The sequence below is a fragment of the Caretta caretta genome, chromosome 2 (assembly GCF_965140235.1).
Source record: "Caretta caretta isolate rCarCar2 chromosome 2, rCarCar1.hap1, whole genome shotgun sequence".
Classification (NCBI taxonomy): Eukaryota; Metazoa; Chordata; order Testudines; family Cheloniidae; genus Caretta; species Caretta caretta.
The window spans coordinates 83,560,117-83,585,821 of record NC_134207.1 but is presented as its reverse complement, the minus strand read 5'-3'; the positions used below and the strand labels follow the sequence as shown (position 1 = coordinate 83,585,821).

The 25,705-nt window shown below is 40.1% G+C and overlaps 1 protein-coding gene across 2 annotated transcripts in view; it reads right to left on the bottom strand.

Annotated features, from left to right (window-relative positions):
• ROCK1 (Rho associated coiled-coil containing protein kinase 1) overlaps nucleotides 1-25,705 on the bottom strand; it is a 172,642-nt gene that overhangs the window by 48,133 nt on the left and 98,804 nt on the right. For both annotated transcript variants that reach the window (XM_048840418.2, XM_048840419.2), the window contains exons 10-19: nucleotides 23,062-23,221; nucleotides 18,918-18,984; nucleotides 14,364-14,452; nucleotides 10,977-11,025; nucleotides 10,166-10,301; nucleotides 9,698-9,789; nucleotides 9,316-9,562; nucleotides 6,829-6,935; nucleotides 2,343-2,493; nucleotides 582-742 (exon numbers count right to left, since the gene is read on the bottom strand). In XM_048840418.2, the coding sequence (XP_048696375.1) occupies nucleotides 582-742; nucleotides 2,343-2,493; nucleotides 6,829-6,935; nucleotides 9,316-9,562; nucleotides 9,698-9,789; nucleotides 10,166-10,301; nucleotides 10,977-11,025; nucleotides 14,364-14,452; nucleotides 18,918-18,984; nucleotides 23,062-23,221 (1,259 nt within the window). The remainder of the gene's footprint in view (nucleotides 1-581; nucleotides 743-2,342; nucleotides 2,494-6,828; nucleotides 6,936-9,315; nucleotides 9,563-9,697; nucleotides 9,790-10,165; nucleotides 10,302-10,976; nucleotides 11,026-14,363; nucleotides 14,453-18,917; nucleotides 18,985-23,061; nucleotides 23,222-25,705) is intronic.

The following is a 25,705-nucleotide window of genomic DNA, read 5'->3' as shown; positions in this document are numbered from 1 at the left end:
CACAGCAACATTAACTAGCAATGTTATAAATTAAGGCATACAATTATAACAGCATAAATGAATACATGTCAAATGTTAGATCTGGCTAAGTAACATTAATATGGGAAAATTAACATTTGAATTTACTAACTGTTTTGCAATTCAACTTAGTGTCCTTTAATACACAGATAGTATATTCTTCAGTAATAAATTGATGGCTTTGATAATGCAGAAGAAAATATGCTAGCCACTTTGAAACCCATCTCTGCAAAACTTACTTCCTGCATAACTCTATTGCGTAGGACCCCACTGACTTCATACCTGGAATCAGTTCACTATTAATGCATAGCACTTATAAAGGAAGACTGAAAGAAAGACATATTATCCAGGGTCTGAGACAGACATGGCATTTGACCTACTCAGACATAAATGTTTACACCATTTAGGTGAAATTTCTTAGTACAGTTATATTCAATAACGTTACGCTACATAAATATCTCAACTTAAATAGATTCAGTTTTCTATTTCTTAATGCAACTATCATTCTTTAATTTGTCTTTTACATAGAAAACATGATAAGTAAAAATGCAGGTTTTGCTTACTTCATCCTCAAGCCTCTCCTTTTGCTCAGTGAGGTGCTCAAGCTTCTGCTGAGACTGCTTCAGGTCAAAGTCCAGCGTGGAACATTGTTTTTCAATCTGAACTATTTGATTTTCTGCCCTGTCTCTTGCTGCCCTCTCCTCCTTTACTTTTTTTTCCATTTCTAAACAGGAAACAAAAGCAATTGACAGCACAATAAAAAGGTATATTTGCAAAAATACAAATATGTTACTTCTAAGAACATGTTTGCTTGACCATGCCTTTCTTAAATACACCTAATATTCGAGCTTTGATTCTATCCTTGGGAGTTAAGCACAGGGTTTCTCTCCCCCCACACAATGGCTGGGGTGTTTGAAATCCTTTACAGTCAGATGAGTATGCATCTCTAGTCTACTACTGAACAAAATCATTATAGTATTGTTGCAACAAACAGAGACACAGTGATAGTGATTGCCAGAGTGTTAGGACCCTCCTACAGGCAGCTACTTGTCACTCCGCTAACTGCCATTATATCAGTGCTTGAAATGTTCCAGCCAGTTCATGTGTTGCTCAAAAACAGAGAGCTTCCAACAACAGCCATTGAAAAATGAAATTAAATAAAAATTTTGATAGAACGAATAGCAAAAAACATCCTAAGGTGTGTCAACACAGTAGGGTTACCAACTTTCTAATCGCACAAAACCAAACACCCTTGCCGCCCTCCTGCCCCGAGGCCCCACCCCTTCTCTGAGGCTCCATCCCCCGCTCACTACATCTCTCCTCCCTCTGTTGCTCACTCTCCCCCACCCTGACTCACTTTCACCAGGATGGCAGGGGGTTGGTGTATAGGAGAGAGTGAGGGCTCCGGCTGGGGGTGTAGGCTCCAGGGTGGGGCCAGACATGAGGGGTTCACGGTGCAGGAGGGGGCTCTGGGCTGGGGCAAGGGTGCAGTAGGGGGCTCCAGGCTGGAGCCGAGAGGTTTGGGGTCTGGGCAGCATTTACTTCAGGTGGCTCCCAGAAGCAGCCTGCATGTCCAGCTCCTAGGCGGAGGGCCCAGGGGGCTCTGTGCATTGCCTGCACCCACAGGCGCCGCCCCCGCAGCTCCCATTGGCTGTAGTTTCCGGCCAATGGGTGTTGTGGAGCTGGCACTCAGGGCGGGGGCAGCGCACAGAGCCCCCCATGACCCCCACTGCGCCTTGGAGCCAGACATGCCAGCCACTTCAGGGAGCTGCATGGAGCCAGGGCAAGCAGGGAGCCTGCCTTAGCCCTGCTGCACCACCGACCAGACTTTTAGAGGCCCAGTCAGCAGTGCTGACCCGAGCCAGCAGGGTCCCTTTTCTACTGGGCGTTCCAGTCGAAAACCGGACGCCGGGCAACCCTAGAACACACTAAAAAAACATGGGCCTCTAAATTATGAAGGGAAGTGGTTGGATGAGTACAAGTCATGTGTGATAACTTCAAAGCAGTAAAATTATAGGTAACTAATTTTTCCTTAACTTGAAGATATAAACAGTACAGGGTTTTCATATTTGTAGTACAGTGACGTTAACAGATCCTATGCTGACTTATACCAACTAAAGAGAGAGCCCAGGATCTTCAAATAATGTATTACATTATGTATGTTTTCCAATTTTGATATGCATATACATTTTCTCTACACCAAGGATTAAAAACTGGTTTTATGAACACTACATTAAAAACATTCTTTGACACTGTAACGGAATTAGGAAAACAGACCTTATTATTGCTCAGTATTTTGTTTGAAACTAAAAGGAAATACATACCACACATTGCAACTGATTTTGCCTCTTCAATTGATTGATGTTTGTCAGTTAACCGAGCTTTAGTCACTTTATGCTCATTTACCTCCTGTTCCAGCCGCTGTTGTAATATTTTGAGTTTATAGTTTAAATCTATTTCTAAGTTATTCTTTTCCTGCAAATTAGGACAAAAAAAGCATACTTGATTAAAGCAGAACTGTAAAAAAAAAATTCTGGAGTATTTTACCAAGCCGTCGAATGGACCCACATTTCCTTTTCTTCCCTTAAAAAAAAGGAAGGGTTACATTTTTGTTTATTCGCAAGTCATAATATTAATAGGGTGTATTATACCATGTCTTTTTAGGTGTTTAAAAATGAGGCTTGAAGGAGAGGAAGGGGGTAATAAGACTTTGAAGAAAAAACACTCATTTTATTCAGCAATCTATGAATTCATAAGATATCAATCATTTCTCATTTTGAATGAACTGAAGAATGCATTAATCAATAAAGGTTTTAATTACTGCTAGCATTTCTGTGCCTCTTCCTTGGTAGTGGTTGTCTAAGTGAAAAAAGGTTACTCATCCTGTACAGTAACTGAGGTTCTTAGAGATGCGTGTCCCTATGGATGCTCCACTGTAGGTGCGCCTGAGATTGGAGATTTTCAGTAGCAGCACCCATTGGGCTGCACATGCATTTCTCCCCATCTCGCACCATCTACAAAGAGCTGTTCGGTCCAACCACCCTCAGTTCCCTCTCTACCGCAGAGTCTACATTTAAAACTCGGAAGCAGAGGGGAGGAAGGCGGGTAGTGGAGCACCCATAGGGACACACATCTTGAAGAATCTTAGTTACTGCACAGGGTGAGTAATCAATCGTCTCTTTTTCAAGCAGTGTCCCTATAGGTGCTCCACTGTAGGTGACTGTAGAGTAGTGCCCTTATATGGAAGGCTGGGGCTTCGGAGTGATGTGAACCAAGGACGATAGGACAATATATCCTAGTAGGGCATCTGATGCCATGTCATTGGTAATGACACAGTATTGGCTAAAGGTGTCTGTGGATGCCCAAGTGGCGACTTTGCAAATGTCAGTAATCAGCACGTTGTTTGGAAAGTCAATCGAGGTAGACAGCGAGTGAGTAGGATGCATTCAAGACCCAGTTTGTGTTGACAGCAAAAGGTGGATGTACTCTGAGATCTGTTTGGATAAAACTGCTACTTTTGATCTTTCAGCAATAGAGAGGAATAAGCATGGTGAATGCCTGAAAGATTTTCTTCAGTCAAGATGAAAGGCTAATGCTTATATGACTTCCAAGATGTGCAGAGTGGCTTCATGTTGGCTGCTATGCAGCTTTGGGAAGAAGGAGAGAAGGTGGATAGGTTGGTTTAGATGGAAAGAGGACGGCACCTTGGGTAAGAGTTTCGGATGTGATCATGACTTTGTCTTTGTGAAAGATTGTGTACAGTGGGTATTCCAAGAGAGCATCTATTTCTCTTATCTGTCGGGTGGATGTGATGGCGACAAGAAATGCTGTTTTCATGGATAGGCGTATGTAGGAGCATGCTGCAATGGGCTCAAACGGGGGACTGGTGAGACAGCGCAACACTAGGCTGGGATCCCAAGGTGGGATAGGGTCTTGTATTTGATGGTACAAATTTTGAAGGCTCTTAAGGAATCTTTTTGTTCGTGCATAGGTAAATACGGAATGACAGTCTATCTTGAGGTGGAATGCAGTGGTGGCAGCCAAATGGAGCTTGTGGGCAATCCTGCTCTTTTAAGTTATTCTAGAATGTAGTCTAGAATGAGTGATAAAGGAGCATTTATTGCGAGGACATGTTTGGTGTTGCACCAAGTTTGGAATCTTTTCAATTTATTGAGATAAGTAAGGCAAGTTTTTATCATGCCTGCTACCTAAAAGAATCTCTTTTACCTGTTCTGAACAGGTCATCTCCGAATCCCAGAACCATGAAGGAGCCATGCCTTGAGATGGAGGAGTTCTAAATTGGATTGGAGGATTTGGCCTGTGTCTTGAGAGAGGAGGTATGCAGTCAACTGTAGGGTGATTGGTGGACAAACCACCTGCACACAAGGTAAGGGTACCAAATCTTTCATGGCCACGTTGGGGCTATGAGAATGACTGTAGCTCATTCCACCTGTGTCTTGTGAAGCACTGTGAAAATAGGGGAGAGGGTGGAAAAGCGTAGAGTAGGGGTGCATCCCATGTAATGAGGAAGATGCCCTGCAGGGACATTTGGCAGTTTTGGCCATGGAGAGGATATCTATACTCAGAAATTCACAGAAGTTGAATATGTGCTGCAGGTCTCTTGGGTCTAACTCCCACTCGTGGTCTTGTGAGAATCTCTTGCTCAGTGAGTCCACTGTGGTGTTCTGGTGTCCAGGTGAGTATGAGGCCAAGATGTTGATGTCATGCTGGATACAACAGTTCCACAATTTTACTGCTTCTGAGCACAGGAATTGGGACCTCGCTCCCCCTTGTCAGTTGATATAGAACATACAAGCAAAGCTATGGCCACAAAGAGGCAGGGAGAGAGTCTAAAGGACTCATTCCTTTTGGGACAATTGAACATGACTCTGGAGATGCTAGAGGATGGAGCACCTTTTCTCCTTGTGAGGACTGCGGCTTTCCAAAGAAGACTGGCAAGAAAATTGATTGATTCAGGTGAAATTCCAAGACTACCTTAGTTATGAATTTGGGGTATGGTTTCATCACCTTCCTATGGAAGGATATACAAGGTGGTCTGGCCACAAGACCTTGGAGCTTGCTAACTCTCTCTGCTGATGTAATGGCCACAAGAAGAAACATCCTGATGGTAAGACAATATACCGAGCACTCCAACAGCAGTTCAAAAGAAGGCTTTATAAGCTTTAAAACGACAACACTGAGGTCCCCTATGGAAGTCGGTACTCTTACTGGAGAGAAAGTATAAAGAAATTAAATAGCAGGGGTGTGACAAGACAGAGTGCAACTGTACTGGAGTGTGACAGGCCAATGTGGCAGTGAGGTTAACTTCAAGGGAGTTAAATATCAGTCCCACATGTGCAAGAGCAGGTCACAGTACATCATCTTTGATTACTGGGGCTCCACTGGGTCAGTATTATTCTAGGTTGCCCAAATGGAGAATTTTTCCCATTTGGAGAAGTAGGTCAACTTTACGGATGGTTTCCTGCTCTGTGTCAGAATTTTATGAACCCGTACGGAACACCTTCTGTCAGTGTTGTTCAGCTAGCCAACATCCAGGCTGTCAGGTGCAAAGACTGCATCTAGATACATTGTCTGACTGAGGTTTGGGATATCACATTAGGGTAGGAAGGAAGATGTATGGGAAGCTTCTGGGACATCTCGAGCAGATCTGATATCCAGAATGGTCTCAACCAATATAGGACTAGCACAATGATTGAGGCCCTATACTGTTGATCTTGGATATTCTGGGGACCAGGGGATACAGTACGATACCATACAGGAGTCCTCAAGAAGACTGAAATAGTAAGGCAATCGGCTGTTAGCCTGGACTCCCCACCTTCCCTGAAACAGAAGTTCTAACACTTGGTATTGTCCTCTGTGGCAAACAAATGTGTGGCGGGAGTCTCTCACTGACAGAATATTGGATCTAGTATGGATTTTTACACAGATCACTCATGGCTGGTTACCACATTTCTTCACTAAATATCTGCTAGGTCATTGCTAATCCCTGGAAGGTGTACAGCTAGTGGAGTCACCCCCATGTTGATAAACACCATTTCCAGCATTGGATGGCTTCCAGCAGGAATGCTATACAGATGAGTCAGATGGCTCTTAGTTCCAAGGCACTCATGTGTAGGTTAAAATCATCATGAGACCAGGTATCTTACATTTGAATGTGGTTCAGGTGGGCACCCCAACCAGTCCCTATAGTGTCTGAGATAAGCATTACTGTCCCCTTTTCTCATGTTCATCAGGACAAGCCACCAACAAAACACAATCCAGGGACATTCTGGTCTTCTGCTAGGCCTGCTTCTGATCAGCCAGTCATCTAGATATAAACAGGTGTAAATTCCATGTTTTCTTAGATCTGCTGCCATTACAGCTAGGAAGTTGGTGAAAACTCTCAGTGCCATGGAGAGCGTGAAGGGCAAAACACTGAACTGGGAATGGCTGGCCCCTACTGTTAACCTTATGCACTTCCCGTGAGACAGATGGATGGCAATATGTAAGTACATCATCCTGGAAGTCAAGAGCCATGAACCAATCTAGAGCTTGGAGCAATGCAGGAGAGTGTTACCATCCTGAGACTGAGTATGTATTTGTTGAGTCTCTTGAGGCCTAAGATAAAAGCCCAGTCTCACCCAGGAGGCACTGGAGAATCCTACAGTGGGATCCAGACTGACACACTTGAAGAAGCTGTGATTTATTCACACAATACAAAATAATTCAATACATGATCATATTCTGACCACAGCCAGTGAACTAACATTAGCATTTTCCTGAATCATCATGTATTATTAGTTACCTTACCTTTTCACAATGATTAAGTGAGTCTTGTGCTTGTTTTCTTTCCGTTTCCACTCTTTCGAGATTATTTTTAAGATTTTTTACTTCTTCTTGTAAAGATGTAATCCGAGCTAGCAAAAACAAATTTAAAATAGTTCAATTTCAGCTACTACGCCTAGCTGCAGAAACAGGACTTTGATTTTATTTTGTCCAACTGCTAATGTATAGATGTTTCCTTTCATTAATATAAGTCCTGTTACAACATACAACAACTGCATTTTCACAGACATTAACTCTGCTGAAGTCTTATTATGGGTAGTGTGACAAAGTTCCTCCTCTGCCGTGGTGGGTCCTGCACTTATTGGCAGATTTGCTCGCCTCAGAGGTTCACGGCAGCCCTCAGTTTGGCCACTTTCGTGGCTCAAATCTGCCGTTCACTCAGTTAGCCTCATCATTGGCCAGCATGGGGAAAATGAAGAACAATAATCCCTGCAGTCTCTGCTGATCCACCTAGTGGATCAGGGAACAGGCCAGAGACCTTCCCCTCTCGTGGAACCCACAGTCCAGGTCAACTCTTCTGGTACCAAGTAGGGAGTTGGGGGGATGGAGGGAACCCGGGCCCACCCTCTACTCCGGGTTCCAGCCCAGAGCCCTGTGGATTGCAACTGTCTACAGTAGCTCCTGTAACACCTGCGTGACAGCTACAACTCCTTGGGCTACTTCCCATAGCTTCCTCCCAACACCTTCTTTATTTTCACCACAGGACCTTGCTCCTGATGTCTGATAATGCTTGTACTTCTCAGTCTTCCAGTAGTACGCCTTCTCACTCTCAGCTTCTTGTGCCTCTTGCTCCCAGCTCCTCACACACCCATCACAAACTGAAGTGAGCTCCTTTTTAAACCCAGGTGCCCTGATTAGCCTGCCTATCTTAATTGATTCTAGCAGCTTCTTGATTGGCTGCAGGTGTTCTAATCAGCTTGTCCTTAATTGTTTCCAGAAAGTTCCTGATTGTTCTGGAACCTTCCCTGTTACCTTACCCAGGGAAAAGGGACCTACTTAACCTGGGGCTAATATATCTTCCTTCTATCACTCTCCTGTAGCCATCTGGCCTGACCCTGTCACAGTAGATACAACATATAACACAATGGAGTCCCAATCTCAGTTGGGGCCTCAAGGTGCTCTTGCAGTACATAAACATAATTTAAATAACCTGCACTGGAGAGGTCCTTCAGAGAAAGAGGAATTATTTTTACCCTACTGATCACTCCACAAAAGCAAAGGCTCTCCTCCAGCCTTGAGTTTGAAAAAGCTTGCCCCACACCATATGCAGCTACTTCAGTGTACTATTAAACTGAAGACTTTAAACAGAAACACCAAGACATTTTAAGTGAAGTTTCCAATTGCAACTGTAATTTGGTTTCTTGTATTACTCTCCGTGTTAACTGTTATACCTTATACACACTATGTCAGCAACATAGCTCACAAGTATGTCAGACTATCTAGAACACTGCATGCTTAGCATAGTTTTTTTTAATCTTAAAATGTCCTAGGAATTTCTAGATGACAAAATGATGTGAAAGAAAACACTTCTTCCAGAATTTCAATGCTATGCTTAGTTGTCAAACATTTGCTTGTTAAAAACTGGCAATAGCGTGTGCAAATTTCATGTGGAACTCTCTGGCTAGATACCAACAGAACATCCTGTTCTATATACTTTAGGAACTCTGAAGAAGATTATCCTTTCATGCATACCTAAAGAGCTGTGTACCTCTAACACTGCATCAGTGAGGTCTGCTCCACCACACCATATAATCTGTACAGGAGACCTTCCCTCTTGTCCCTTTCTATTCTGACTTCTTTGAATATATTTCTTTTTCTTCATACTGGATAAATTGCCCTCTCATACAGTTACCCCGTGGCAATCTAGAGTAATTAATCTGTAATGGATTCATTCTATTAAGTTGTCTCAGTGGCTAAGCAAGTTGTCAGTTGGCTGTCATCTTGGGTTAGAGAATCTAATTATTCTCTTAAACACACAACTCTCTAAACTGTATGGAACTTTCTGATATTACCTCTGCTGTGTCAGTGTCCCAGAATCCATAAACATTGCTCTAAAGGGGTTAATATCCACAGATGAAGAAAAATCATGTTGGAGGACGGAGAGGAGAAATCGCTGTTGTCCGCAATACTGCTTTCCCTCTCATCCCCAAAACTCAACCACACAGGAATTATGTATGTGAGTTAATACTGAATTGGTAAGACTTTTGGTACCTTAAACTGTATTTACAAATGTTCCCAAGTATTAGTCCTCTAGGGATACGCAATTCATATGTTGATTACTGCTCTGCTACGCTAAATGAATAGAATTAAACTCCTTGAAAACAGCTGGTACATCTTTTTCAGGCTTTAGATAATGGTACAGAGCAACAAAGTGAAGTTATGAAAATGGATTTTTGTAATAATAAATATTTACTGCAACATTAAAAAACTATGTACGCATGGAATGGTTACCTTGTAAATCTCCAATCATTTCAGAACCATGACTTCTGTCCCTTCGTTCTGCTTCCAATGCTGCGTGCAATTGATAACAGTCCTTTTCCACTTCCAATTTTGTGCTCTCTAGAACTCTGCATCTTTCCTGAAGTTCTCTGTTTAGTGATTCTAACTGGCTTATAGTCTTGCTCGTTTCTGTATGACTCTTTCTCAATCTTGCTGCTGTATCTGATTCTGTCCTTAGCAAATCATTGGCTTCTTCTAGCTGTTAGAGTAAGAAAAGTCAAGATTCCCATTCAAAGTGTAACAATTAACAGATTCAGCTTTGCTACATTTATGTAATCAATACTAAATGACAAATTTTAAGTAACAATGAAAACACTGAACAGCCATCACTTACTTGCTTTTGTAACTGTGTCATCTTCTCATTTGTCGTTTGTGAATGCTGGCTAATTTTTTTCAAGTCTTCTAACTGATCTTTTAATGTGGACACTAGAGACAGAAATGAATATGGAATTCAATTTTCCTAGCAGCTCAGAACAGAAAAGCTTTGTGTTACTAGATATTTCTACGTGAAAGACAGCAAAATAATTAGAATATTTCCTTTTAATTTCGTGAGGTCAAATTTTGTTCTTGAATATGTACACCTGGCTCACTCAAATCACTAGGGGCTCCACGTGCATACATCTAAGGGAAGAATTTGCTACTTCAAATATCAAAAACAGAAATAGCTATTTCCTGTGATAACAGAATTTCAAGAAAAAAATCTATTCTAAAATGCTTCAAATGCTAAAAAAAGTTAATTTTTCATAAAACTGTGTAGTAGCGTACACATCAACATTTCTAGCACCTGGGTAACATTGCTTACCTTCATTTTCTACATTCCGTCTTTTTTCATTCTCCTGTTCAACTTTTCTATGGTATTCATTTATTTTATGTTGCAGCACCATCTTTTCCTTCTCAGTCTGAGATACTGTTGATTCTAAATTTTTTCTTTGATTTCCCTGAAATTATAATAAACACTGGTATTTTCCATTTACATTTTACAGAATGATCCTACAAACTTTTTTTAATTCTGTTGTTCTGTAAGTAGTCTCACTGACTTCAAGTGGTGAAATCTTGGCTCAATTAAAGCCAGTAGGGCCAGGATTTCACTCACTGAGACTACCAATATGAACAGGAGGTTTGCAGGATAGAGCCTAATAATTCCCAACATCACTTTTGAAGTTTGTCTCTGATTAAATCTTCCAAACCACTGCAATAACTGTATTTAACACAAAAGCAAAAATTATCTGTCTACTAGGTCTATGAATACTACAATATAATGATGTCCTAGAGGATTATCTGCACACTGATTTTTAGAAATCTAGCTAATTTTGAAAAATTATATTGAATATTCTGAACAAGGCTAAACAGAGAGTTCAGCACAGGATTTGAAATGAAAGAAAGTAGTTTTCAACTGTAGAGGCAAAAAAAGTATTTTAAAATTACATTTTTTACTTTCATAACAAACATGGCCAAAATGATTTGGTGTTTTGGAATGTGGAGATTTATTCTCAAATTTAAATTGGAGTACAAATTTTTACAGGAAAATTATAAACCTCTAGCAGTATTATGAGGACACAGATTGACTCAACACAGTTAAAAATTCTGTGATTAAGAAACACGCACCAACTTACCTCTTCATCCAGTTCCTTCATTAGCTTGTCTAGTTTTATGTTTGCAGTCCTATAAATAATGAATTATTTTAATATGTAAAAGAAGATGATCTTATTTTACATGCCTGGTATTTCAATATTTAAACTATTTAAGACCATTATTTAAAAAATGCTTACTATGTGCATGCCCTTCATCCTAAAACCAACATTTTAAATTGAAGAATGTCACCAATCAACATAGGTAGTTTATAATAGCACAATCATCATCAAATGTATTGACAGTTCACTGGAGGCAATGTGCGTCAAAAACGGGAAGGGTCAAATTCTGTCCCTATATCCACAAAAAGGTGCAGAGTAAGAAGTTTTTATAACTAGTAAATGTTGGTCAACACTTCTTCTGCCATTCTCTAGAAAGAATGGCTCCAGTTGTGAACATCCCACATCTCTAAGAATGTGGATCCCCAATACTGATCAATTATCCATACAAATATATCCATATCATATATAGAGATATCTACATGCTATTACCACAAGAAAGTATCTCTAGAAAACTGGGAGGAAAAAAAAGTTACTGCAGAGAGAAGGTGAAATAAGTGTTGAGTATCATCCCACAAAGGAAATATGAACTGGTCAGCCAGCAATACAGAACATCCGTTAATCCACAGCAAGATCTCCTCCAGTTCTATACATTTCGTATGGATGTCTGTCCCTAGTTTTGGCCTTTATAAAACATTAGGCCACATAAATGTTAGCCTTCTGTAGTTATTTATCTCTGTCCAAAACAGTTATAGCAAAAACAATTCAGACAGTATTAACTAATGTAATAAATAGCAGTTTATACCAACATATGTAATCAAATTAGGGCTGTTGATTAATCGCAGTTAACTTATGTGATTAACTCAAAAAAATTAATCACGATTAATTGCAGTTTTAATTGCACTGTTAAACAAAATACCAATTGAAGTGTATTTAATATTTTTGGATGTTTTTCTACATTTTCAAATATATTGATTTCAATTACAACACAGAATACAAAGTGTAAATTGCTCAATTTATATTATTTTGTATTATAAATATTTGCACTGTAAAAATTATAAACAAAAGAAATAGTATTTTTCAGTTCACCTCATAAGTACTGTAGTGTAATCTCTATATCATGAAAGCGCAACTTACAAATGTAAATTTTTTTTGTTACATAACTGCACTAAAAAAAAATGTAAAACTTTACAGCCTACAAGTCCACTCAGTCCTACTTCTTGTTCAGCCAATCATTAAGACAAACAAGTTTGTTTACATTTACAGGACATAATGCTGCCGGCTTCTTATTTACAATGTCACCAGAAAGTGAGAACAGGCATTTGCATGGCACTTTTGTAGCCAGCATTGCAAGGTATTTACATGCCAGATATACTAAACATTTGTATGCCCCTTCATGCTTCGGCCACCATTCCACAGGACATACTCGTTAAAAAAAAAAAATTAATTAATTAAATTGTGACTTAATTCCTTGGGGTAGAATTGTACGTCTCCTGCTCTGTGTCTTACCCACATTCTGCCAAATATTTCATGTTACAGCAGTCTCAGATGATGACCCAGCACATGTTGTTTATTTTAAGAACAATTTCACTGCAGATTTGACAAAATGCAAAGACGGTACTAATGTGAGATTTCTAAAGATAGCTACAGCACTCGACCCAAGGTTTAGGAATCTGAAGTGCCTTCCAAAATCTGAGAGGGATGAGGTGTGGAGCATGCTTTCAGAAGTCCTAAAACAGCAACACTCCAATGCAGAAACTAAAGAACATGAACCACCAAAAAAGAAAATCAACCTTCTGCTGGTGGCATCTGACTCAGATGATGAAAACGAACATGAGTGAGTCTGCACTGCTTTGGATTGTTATCGAGCAGAACACCTCATCAGCATGGACGCAAGTCCTCTGAAATGGTGGTTGAAGCATGAAGGGACATATGAATCTTTAGCACATCTGGCATGTAATTATCTTGCAAGGTCGGCTATAACAGTGCCTTGCGAATGTAATGTTCTCAATTTCAGGTGACATTGTAAACAAGAAGTGAGCAGCATTATCTCCTGCAAACATAAGCAAATTTGTGTCTCTTAGCGATTGGTTCAACAAGAATTAGGACTGAGTGGACTTGTAGGCTGTGAAGTTTTACATTGTTTTATTTTTGAATGGATTTATTTTTTTGTTCCCAGTTCTACACTTGTAAGTTCAACTTTCATGATAAAGAGATTACACTATAGTACTTGTATTAGATGAATTGAAAAATACTATTTCTTTTGTTTTTTACAGTGCAAATATTTGTAATAAAAGAGTGAGCACTATACACTTTGTATTCTGTGTTGTAATTGAAACCAATATATTTGAAAATGTAAAAAAATCCCAAAATATTTAAATAAATGCTATTCTATTATTAACAGCCAGATTAATTGCAATTTTTTTTTTAAAATAGCACGATTATCACAATTAATTTTTGTAATCGCTTGACAGCCCTAAATCAAATCTATTAACTCTGTGATAAAATGTATTTAACTGTGAGACATCAGAAGACACACTGATGTTACTGAATACTCGCTGTCTGTGTGATTGTAGGGATACAATTGTTGAATATATTTCTAGCATCCCACATGCTGCCATGTGGTCGGTAGTCAGTATGTGGACAGTGAAACTCCGGATGTGTGTAAAGAGCACACTATGTACTAAATATTACTCTGTGGTCTGAATTCCCATAAGACCATTTTTGGTAGCAATTCTTCTAAGATAACCAACAGCAATGTGTGCACATTAAGTTCCATGATTATCAGATTTTCAACTGTATGCTCATGTTGTTGAAGGTGCAAGAATAGGCAGTAATTTGTCAGATATTTACTTTTTTCAAGAATATAACAGAATTTAGTACTCAGATAGAAAACTGCTGCTCATATCTGTCTTAATCTCAACAAAAGTTACATGCTGGATCTTTCAATAGTACTGCAGCATTTAAGATACCAAGATGCTGGACAATCTTAAACTCCAATATTCTAGAACATGTGGTGCACATAGTATTTTACATTCTTTAAAAAAAAAAAAATCTATGTATTCACTGTATCCCGCAGATGTTTTGAAACCTATCAGGGTAGTGGAAAGAAAAACAACATGGAGTTCAAATATTCAAGATGTGTGTCTGTTTCACTGATGCGAACACAAACAATTAATCTTCTTCTTTAAATACACAAGAAAAACATTCTGAGATCATTTTAAAGTGATTTAATTTATGGCCTTGAATCTCAGACCACTGAATTACTATAGTAGCAATATTGATATCATGCTTGTTATCCTTAATGTGTTTTTTACAGAGCTGATGGTTTATATTATTTAATTCTGAAAATGTATTTAAATTCAGTCTCACCTGCACTTTTGCTCCATTTCATCTTTCAATTGCATTTCATTTTGAAGTTGCTCTTCCAACTGATAGATAGTTTTCTGCATATTTTCCAGCTTAAAATATATATACATACATATTTAAAATATATGCACTACATTCTATGAAACTTGTAAAAAAAATTCCAGCACTTGCCTGGACTAGCTAAATGATGTCATAATCTATCTATTTTATATCAAGCATTTAATGACAGAGGAATGGAAGAGACTAGTTTCCACTCTGTGCACAAACACTGGCATGAGAAGAAAAATGTAAAGACTATGTTTTGTTAGTTATTAAAGTGTGATATTCTCTTCTTGAAGCTTTTAAAAAAAGTTACAAAACAACAATGCAACGTAGCAGTTGCGAAATCAAACAAAGTATTCTCAATCAAAGTTCAACTTATTCCTGCAGTGCTATCTCAGTTCATAGATTTCATTATACAAAATATGTAAAATAGAGTAAGGCCTGATTCTTCATGCATCTAGGCACAAGAGTAAAGCATTATGTACCTGAATAGTACTGCTGAAACACATGAGTAAATTGCTCATATGCTTAAGTGTTTACAGGCTCAAGCCTAAGTTATTATTGCAAGGGATATAGGAAACATTATTTGTATTTACGTGAAAATTTCCTTTTTTTCTCTTCTAGTAGGAAGATCCACAGACCTTTTTCAGTGAATCTTCTGCTTGTCAACAGCTCTGGAAGTAGAATCAGACCTGGGAGCCTCTGACAGGGAGGAAATGGCTCAGTGCCCGAAGATATAGCTAATCTGAGAAAATTTCTGCAGCTTCTACTATATGACCACTTTATAAACCTTTGAAACTACTAACAAGAACTTCAGATCCTCTTACTACAATAAAGTTACTGCACAGGATCTCTTCTTTGCCATAAAAAGATGACCACTAAGATACATCTCAGATGTTCAATATTTTCAGTCTCTTCAGGTGCTTGGCCTTAGTTGGTTCCCCCAGTCTTCACTCATAATATTTTAAGAACTGCATGGAAAGGGATTAACAGTTCCAATTTATATCCTGAAAGGAAATGTATCCAAGTGGTCTTGCTATCTATCCACTCATCTTCCTCAAATAACTCCTCCTAAGGTGGGCTGTCTGGAGGAAAGCATAGATGTGTTGCTACTTTTCAATAAAACAGTATCTAAATACTCTGGGGCAAGAACTTTGTTTTGGGTCTCCTGCATTCTGAGGAGTCAGACAACTGTCAGTCATTTCAGAAAGGACTGCTCTTCCTAGGTCTCTTGAGATTCACCCCAACCACTCCCCATCCTACCGAATTTGTGCTTTGAGAAATTAGGTTCTAAGGCTCCATAGTAGGATGATAAAGAAAGGAGGTTCCACATGATATCTGTCCCTGCTCCTTCTGAATACTTTATACAGGAACTGTTCTGCTGCTCTGCTGGTATCTGATATTTGGGGAGAGAAGCTAATGCTCTTTACCCATCTTAGATGGGAGCATGTGAGAGATTTATTTTCCTGCTTCTGAGCAGGATGTTTCCTTGCCTCCTTTTTCTATTTTTTAGACTTTTCTTGCTATTCCAATGGAAAGAGGAAGACAGAGAATCTATACTCCTCAAGAGGCTGAGGAGTTTGGCAGGTGCCTACCCCAGCTGGTTTTATAATTTTGCTTTCTTCCACATTATTGGGCTGCTCTGAGGTATCCAGAGGTAGAGTGGAGAGGCTCTGTAATTTTTCTCCATCTAGATAAGACAATATGCTTTATGAGTTTATTAGACTCTGCCACAAAACTTTGAGATACGAGGGAGTTCCCCAATCTCTTCCAGAGAAAGTGGACTCGATCCTGAGATCTTAGAGTAGCCCTGTCAATGAAATCTAAAGGGAGAATTCCACCTACTGCTGCACCATAGAAAGCATGTGACCCTTGAAAGAGACTATTCCTAAGTGGTACCCCTTTGACTTGATGGATGGTGTCTAACCCCATAATTTGTAGGGACAAGGGGGGGACCAGGGGAAGCCTGTACATGGAGCAGCCACTTTGCCTGAATGAGTCACACAGAAAATAAGGCTGGGTTACATAAGGGCTCACCCACACTTTGCTAAGAAAGGGCACGGGAGCTGGACAGAAATAAATGAAGGGCTCCTTACTGCCTACTTGCGTCTCTGTGTCTGGGTTGCTCTCCTTTTTTCTCTCTCCATGCTGACTACTTTAGGGTGTTTTTTGTTTTTGCTTTTTGTGGAGGGAAGAGGAATAGTTGTCCACACTGACAGTTGGGGATGACAGCCCAGGAATTTCTGTACTCAATCTTGCTGGCTTGGAGCTGGCTGCCTTGTGCCTCTGGCTGCCTGTGTGCTGCAGTTCCCTAAGAGGCTTGCCCAGACATGCTGTGCTAGCAGCTGCTGCAGCCAGTTACCTTAGTTATCAAAAGATGTTCTTTCAGAGAGGTTTCTGCCAAAGTCTAAGGCTAAATAACAAAAACCATCAAAAGCCTGGAATTCAACAAACTGAGCAGTTAGAATAAAAACATTTCTTTATGTTTTTGTTTCTGTTCTGCATTCTGGGGCAGGGAGAGTCTGGAGAAGTTTGCCGACAGTAGAGAAGGCAAGAACAAAAAACTCTCTGGGATCTTTAGGGGCTGGCCACACCCTCCCTGACAATGACTTAACATGTCTGGTTCTACCTCCTCAGTGGTGAGAAGACTGAAGATTTTCTAAATCTTTTTTAACTTAACTTTTATACTCTGATGGGCACTGAATTTCAAGTGTTAAAACAAAATAAAGGAGTAAAGTTAATTCATACTTCCAAATAGATTCAGAATTTCAATTAAAGGACTGTGGATTCCTTCTCTCTCCAGAATCTTAAGGTCGAATCCTATGAGGTCCTGAAGATCCTCAAAACCCAATGTGTTCCCTGGAAATTGCAGACACTCAATTCCTCCCATGAGGCACTCAGCACCTTGCAGAACTGTACACGTAGGCAGTATCTTGTGTCACATTTACTTAACTTTGTTTGCAGTGTTGTTGTAGCCGTGTTGCTCCCAGGATATTAGAGAGACAAGGTGGGTGAGGTAAGATCTTTTATTGGACCAACTTCAGTTGGTGAAAGAGACAAGCTTTCGGCTAGAGAGAGCTCTTCTAGGGGATTCTCGCAATGACTAAGCAACTCAGGTGCCTGCTCAGGCACTTTTCAAAACTCACTAGGAGCCTGTCTGCACCTAAATACCTGAAAATCTGGCCTTAAATTCTTATTTTCTCACATCACCAACCAAAGGAAGGTGAAGTAACATACAAGAAAGACAACACCAGTCAAAATGGGCACAAAGAATCAGCATCCTTCAAATCAAACATTTACTGAACTATGTTAAGCCAATATAAGATATAACTGGTTCCTCTGCCCTTTAAAAATATTTCTGTAAGTGACACAGTATTTAAGAACCATATAAAGTCATCAAAAATAGGCATAAAACAGAGCACGTTCTGCAGTTGCATTTTTTTCCTTTCATTCAACTGTATAGCCTTCCTCTTCTTCCTCTGTTTGGAAAACACCTTGTATTGCAATCTAATAATAAATAGTAACAGACAGTCATTGATATCTGCTTAATGGAATGGACAATAGAAACAAGGCATGGATCGGGCTAGTAGCATCCAAGCCTAGCATGATAGCTATTAAAGCTAACCAGAACATTTTTGGATAGAATATTCTTCCATCAAAAAACGCCAATTTTAAATATTCAGCAACAATGGGTTGATTTTACAAAAAAATTAAATGGAAACCTGCCTGATTTCCTTCCCCAACCCAGCCGTCTCTCTGGAACCTGGGGCTTCAGAGGCTCCTCAACAGGTCACCTGGCAGGGAGTTTGGGATCTGAGGCTCCCTGTGCCTCAGCATCCTGTCTCATGGGGAGCTTGAGAGCCGTGGCTCTCAGGGTTACTCAGCAGCTCACAAGGCAAGTTGTCCTAGAGCTGAGGCTCCCAATGGTGTCCAGACCATACAGGACTCCCTGATTCTTCCAGTGCCCCCAGAACTTCCAGGGTTTCTAGGCTCTCAGCTCCCCAGCAGGCTGCTGGGCTCCCAGACATCCCTAGACCCCGCACTAGCTGGCTCCCTGGGGAGCTGAGCAGCCTCCTGCTCCCTGGTTGGCTTAGTCACAGGCTGCCTAGCTTCCTAGCTCTGTGGTGGCCTGCCTGGCATGCTACTGCAGATCTGACTTCCAGGGAGCATATTTTATTTTGGAAAACCAAAGCTTTTCTATTATGGAAATGTTTTGGTGTTTCTTAAAACTAAATATTGTGGAATTTCCATTCAGTGAAAATTCTGAGATTTTAGCATTTTTCATTCCAATTCAGGATAATTGTTTTCTAAAGTATCAATTTATTTTTCAGAACTGAAATTCTGTTTCCCTGCCAGTTCTTAAAACTATGTCAGTCTAAACAGTTAAAATAAATGTACTGTTTTTCCATATTTCAAAACACTACAGCAGTTTCATGTCATTTAAAATTACTTCAGTATTTCAATGTGCAGTGTACCCAATGTCAGTTTACACAAAACTAATGTCAAAATACATACCAGACTTTTATCTGTACTTGAACTTGTTCTGTTGTCATTTGACTTTTCTGTAGAAGCAGATAAATACCTATAACAAAATATTTAATTAAAAATGTTTAAAAGCAAGGTTAAAAGAAAGAGAAAACAAAGAGTAAACTAGTTTAAAAGGATCTCCAAAGATCACAAACTCTGTGAGATCCACGTAGCCATGAGGACTATAAGGACAGATTTTTAGTGCTTGCATTTATTATGTTACAAAATGTAAACACATTTAATTAAAAGACCATACAATTCGTGGTATAATTTGTCTTACGTTAAGTAGAAATCTGCAGTTTTTACCATTCTTCTCCTAGGAAAAAAGTACTTCCTTTTATAATAAGTTAAAAGTTTTGCTTTCCATGGTTCAACACTCTCTTGGGCCCTGATCTTGCACACATTTACTCACATGATTAATTTTTCCTCACAGGAGTAGTACCATAGAAGTCAACTCTGCAGGGAGTATGGGCACGGAACTCCCAGTGAAGTTAACAGGAGTTCCATAGCTGGAGGGACTTGCAGCACAGGGCTCTTTGACAGTATTCCTGTTTTATGTAATGGTATCAATTCGGAGTACCAAGTAGATCTATATGTTTATTTGCCATGACTGCGTATGCTTATTTGTCATGGATTATGAAAGTCAGATAAATAAATGCAAATAATTTGCTGATTACCTTAAAAGCTTGGGATGAGATTCTGCTCCCAACTCCTACATTTTTATGCTTGAGTAAAGGAGCAAGTTTGCAGATGACACTAAACTGGGAGAAGAGGTAGATATACTGGAGGGTAGGGATAGGATACAGAGCGCCCTAGACAAATTAGAGGATTGGCCCAAAAGGAATCTGATGACGTTCAACAAGGACAAGTGCAGAGTCCTGCACTTAGGACAGAAGAATTCCATGCACCGCTACAGACTAGGGACCGAATGGCTAGGCAACAGTTCTGCAGAAAAGGACCTAGGGGTTACAGTGGGCAAGAAGCTGGACAGGAGTCAACAGTGTGCCCTTGTTGCCAAGAAGGCCAATGGCATTTTGGGATGTGTAACTCGGGGCATTGCCAGCAGGTCGAGGGATGTGATCGTTCCCCTCTATTCGACATTGGTGAGGCCTCATCTGGAGTACTGCATCCACCATTAGGCCCCACACTACAAGAAGGATGTGAAAAAATTGGAAAGAGTCCAGCGGAGGGCAACAAAAATGATTAGGGGACTGGAACACATGACTTATGAGGAGAGGCTGAGGGAACTAGGATTGTTTAGTCTGCAGAAGAGAAGAATGAGGGGGGATTTGATAGCTGATTTCAACTACCTGAAAAACCTGCCTGAGGCAGACATCTGGCCTGGAAAATATCAGTCTCAACAGCTAAGTTATGGTTTAATCATGGCTATTTTTAGTAAAAAAAAGTCATGGATAGATCACGGACAAAAAACAAAAATTCACAGCCAGTTCATGACTTATACCATAATACCCCTGATTGTACCTGGAGGGGAGGGAGCCCCAGGGCACCAGCAGTTGCTGCGGCTGCTATGGGGAGGGAGGGACAGGGAGCCCCGGTGCCAGTCACCCCAGAACCACCGCAAGCCGCATTGGCCGCTGCTTGGGCAGTCCCCGGGGCCAGCTGCCAGGGGCTGCCAGAGCAGCAGCCAGTGTGGCTGGCACCGGGGCCGGGGCTGCTCCAGCAGCAGCTGGTGTGGCTGTCCCCAGGGCTGCCTGAGCAGCTGGTCCTGGAGGCAGCTGCTTGGGCGGCCATGGGGTCAGCCACACTGGCCGCTGCAGAAGTCACAGCGATCTCAGAAATTCACAAAATCCATGACTTCCATGACCTCCGTGACAGACATGAAGCCATTGTTATAAGCAACGGAAAACAGGGTCCTATAATGGAAGGCTTTGAGCAGCCTTTAACCATTGTTGCTACCAACACAACCTATTTGTAATAACCATATAAATAGCAATGCATGCAGTTTGAACTGATGTTATTTAAAGCCTCATGGGCAGTAGTGCAAATTATAAAAATCACATCAATTTCATGCTGCTGCTTGGGAGAACTTTAAAAGAAAAAAGGAGACTAAGAGGCAGAGTGGAGTCACTATCTTCACAACAGCCAAGTGAGAACGAGAAACTTCCTTACCCTTTCTAGCAGCCATGAGGAGACTTTAAGTTTATCAGATATCTATTAGCTAGAAACCGATCTAAAAGAAAGTCCCCAAGCCAAGTCAAGGAACATCATCCTAGGGATAAAGTGAGCTTTCATTGCCCTGGGATTACTGGTTTTGCGCTCATCCTTCTGGCCTCACACAGACACATTCACGAACTACTCTTTAACCTTTTGTATGTGATTCTGTCTAGTAGATGTGTCAGGGTTTTGGGTTTTTTTACTTTGAACTTTGGGGTACAGATGTGGGGACCCACATGAAAGACCCCCTAACCTTATATTTTATCAGCTTAGGTTAAAAACTTTTCCAAGGCACAAATTTTTTGTCCTTGGACGGTATTGCCACCACCACCAAGTGATTTAAACAAACATTTAGGTAGGGGCCACTTGGAACCCTATCCCTCCAAGCCCCTTTACCCCCTTTTTTTGGGAGGCTTGAGAATAATATACCAACCAAATAGGTTAACAAGGTGAGCACAGATCATAGCGTGGGGTTTTTAGGACACTAAAAACCAATTAGGTTTTAAAATTAAAAAAAGAAAAAACTTTTTATAATAAAGAGGAAAAAAAACACCTCTGTAAAATTAAAATAAAATATAATTTTACAGGGTAATAAAAAGATTTAAAACACAGAGGGGTTCTTTTTAGGCTTAGGTTTATTCCTGTTTTATAACTTTAAAGTTAAGCCTAAAAAGAACCCCTCTGTGTTTTAAATCTTTTTATTACCCTGTAAAATTATATTTTACTTTAATTTTACAGAGGTGTTTTTTTCCTCTTTATTATAAAAAGTTTTTTCTTTTTTTAATTTTAAAACCTAATTGGTTTTTAGTGTTCTAAAAACCCAAGGGTTTGGTTTGTGCTTACCTTGTTAACCTATTTGGTTGGTATAATATCTTTAAGCCTTCCCAAAAAAGGGGATAAAGGGCCTTGGGGGAATATTTTGGGGGGGATATGCCAAAAGAAAGGTTTATTCCTGTTTTATAACTTTAAAGTTTTCTTTTGGCATATCCCCCCCAAAATATTCCCCCAAGGCCCTTTATCCCCTTTTTTGGGAAGGCTTAAAGATATTATACCAACCAAATAGGTTAACAAGGTAAGCACAAACCAAACCCTTGGGTTTTTAGAACACTAAAAACCAATTAGGTTTTAAAATTAAAAAAAAAAAAACTTTATTATTAAAAAAAAGGTAAAAACACACCTCTGTAAAATTAAAATAAATGGTAATTTTACAGGGTAATAAAGTTTAAAATTAAGCCTCAAAATTTTTTTGTGTGTGTTTTAAAATTACAAAACAAAAATAAACCTCTCTTTTGGCATAAAAAAATTTACAAGCTAAAACAAATAATTTAATGCATTTTTTTACTATTACTTACAATTTTTGTAATTTTAAATATATTATTTTAGTAAAAGCTGTATTACCTACTTGGTTTTTCTTTTTAAACACATACAAAAAAGCCCAAACAAACCCCATCCCCACCCCCCAAATTTAAAAGCATCTTCCTTTCCCATTGGTTCTTCTGGTCAGGTGCCAACTAGGTTAATTAAACTAATTAACCCCTTGCAGGTAAGTAATTCTGTACCTTTGGCCAAAAAAAAAAAAGGGGGGGGGGAGGGTTATATTACTACATACATAAAGGTTGTTACCCTTCCCTTTATATTTATAACAAGGTGCTTATATGTATGGTTAATTCAGAATCAGTAACACTGACCAGATTACAAAATTCCTGTAACATTTTAAAACACTAACGTCTAGCGGTGGGACCATTTTCATATAAATACCACAAATTATGATACTCTAGAATTTTTCCCTTTTAAACAGTCTATTATTATCTAAATATACAGAGAGAGAGAGATTGTGAGTGAGAGAGAGAGCAAGCATGCGCTTGCATGTGTGTACACACAAAAATATGTAGATAAGAATCAAAAATACAAAACTTGATGATAGTACATAACATTAGTTTGTTTCCTCCATACTTACTGATGGTTGCTGTAGTATGTAAATCCTACAAAAGGCAGCTGGTTGCCAACAAATGCTTTTGGTATAGGGAATGTTTCTTCCTCTCCCTTGTCTTCTTCCAAATCATCAAAGTTACTAGTGTCAATATCACTACTTAAATCAGGAACAACTGGTGCTACAGCTACAATAAAATAAAATTATTATTCCACTCAAACGATAACCAGCTGAATGACAAATGTAAATGTTATTATCAATATTAGAATTTTCCCTTCTGTTACAGTCTTACAGTCCATAATTTTTGTAAAAAGAAAAGGAGTACTTGTGGCACCTTAGAGACTAACCAATTTATTTGAGCATGAGCTTTCCTGAGCTACAGCTCACTTCATCAGATGCATACCGTGGAAACTGCAGCAGACTTTATATATACACAGAGAATATGAAACAATACCTCCTCCCACCCCACTGTCCTGCTGGTAATAGCTTATCTAAAGTGATCATCAGGTGGGCCATTTCCAGCACAAATCCAGGTTTTCTCACCCTCCACCCCCCCACACAAATTCACTCTCCTGCTGGTGCTAGCCCATCCAAAGTGACAACTCTTTACATAATCAAGTCGGGCTATTTCCTGCACAAATCCAGGTTTTCTCACATCCCCCCCACCCCCATACACACACAAACTCACTCTCCTGCTGGTAATAGCTCATCTAAACTGACCACTCTCCAAGTTTAAATCCAAGTTAAACCAGAACATTAAATAGTCAGCCTTGACATTTAGGGATCTGTGTATGTCAGTAGGTGGACGGATGCGACAGTAATCATCTGAACAAATTTAGGTCCTGATCCCATAGTGTATGGGGCAATGCAGATTCAGTAGGGTACAGCAGTTCACTTTTGTGCTATGTAATACATAGGATCAGGGCCTCAACTTAGATCTGTCAAATTAACCATGCACATCATGAAAAGTCAATAGAGGAGTTCAGAAACAAAAACTGAAGTGAAGACCAGTGAAGAATCAGTAAGTTCTTTAGTGCCAGAGTCTCGTGTGTTCTGGCTCCTTTGTGTCACTCTGGCCGTAAAAGAGAGGCAGAAAGAAGCCAGATTTGACCAGCTGAGAATTTTGTTGGTGTTGATGAGTTCTCAGTTGGAGGAGAGCAAGCATATTTGGTTCCTGCACTACCCATCTTTCCCTACTCAGCCATGGATCAGAGGGCATGTCAGGGACATACAGAGACAGAAGGGGGCTTGATCAGAGCACCTCCTACCCAACCCCCAACTGACAAAGTCTGTTTGGAGACTACGAGCAAGGAAAGTTTAGAGCAGAGGTCTCAAACTCCTGGCCCGCGGGCCACCTGCGGCCCAAGAACTTCCCCACTGTGGCCCGTGGAGGAGAGACACAGGCAGGCAGTTGCCCGCGATGTTCGCTGTAGGAGCCGCCCCTCCGTAGCTCCCATTGGCTGGGAGAGGGACAGAGATATCATCATTAGTTGCCAGGCAGAGTCAGCCATGGAGGCAGCATCACTTTTTTCCACAATGAATATAAACAAGTCAAAATACCGAACACAACTATCTGAGGCACACCTCGCTGCAATCCTGAAAGTTTCAACTGCTCAGTCAAGGAGGCCAAACATCAACAAACTGACAGAACTGAAGCGCTGCCCAGTGTCTGGCAAACACTTAAAACTCTCTGGCAAGCAAAGCATTGTATAAAGTTGTATAACAGCTTTATTATTTCTAATAAATTCAAAATAAAAAATACAATATAAATGTTTTCTTTTTTGAACATCATCTTTAGTGACATTATTGGCCTGCTGGGAGGATTTGAGGACTGGCACTGGCCCTAAGGCAAATTGAGTTTGAGACCCCTGGTTCAGAGCATTCCCCACTGAATGGATCAAAATTCTGGGCAGCAGAGAATCTGGCCCTCAATTCTCCAAGAGGTTAAGGTACAAAGAAAAGCCCCATATTTTCAATAACTCTGAAGAACTGTGTTGGCTTTACAAAGGCTGGCTTTCGGCAGGCAATTTTTGCATTCAAATCTATTCATTTATCACATGCACTTACACTGTTCCCGTTCTTTCAAGAAAAAAAGTTTATTTTGGGTTCAAATCAAAATTAAAAGTGTTTTTAAAACTATTTCTATAACAAGGAGATACAGTTACTCTCATGCCTTATAATCACGCATCCTTTGGTCTTGCCACAAGCCCCTTTGTGGGCAACCATTTGCACCAGCAGTAAAGAATGATTACTTATCCTTTGGTGCGCATACGTGTGCAATCGGATTCTTCTGAATATCAAAGTTCATTGGGGGAGGGGGAGCCTATACATATACCCCCTCATGCTCCCATATGAGGGCATAAAGAGTGAGCCAGCCACCACTCTCCCACAGTTCCCTCAACTCAAACCCTGTGATAACTGAAGGCTTCAAAAAGCAGGAATGGGAGGGGAGCTCCCACAGGTCATTGGATCCACACTGCCAAAAACATCTCAAAGAACCACAGTTACTGTAGGGTAAATAACCTTCCTTTATTTTTGAGTATGTGTCAGTATGGATTCCAGGTAAGCAAATGGCAAGCAGTATCCCTCTAGGAAGGTGGTAATGAGGAGTTCCAGCTAAATCACTTGAATAATGATTTTAGTACTGCTCTACCAGCTAAGTCCAAGCAAA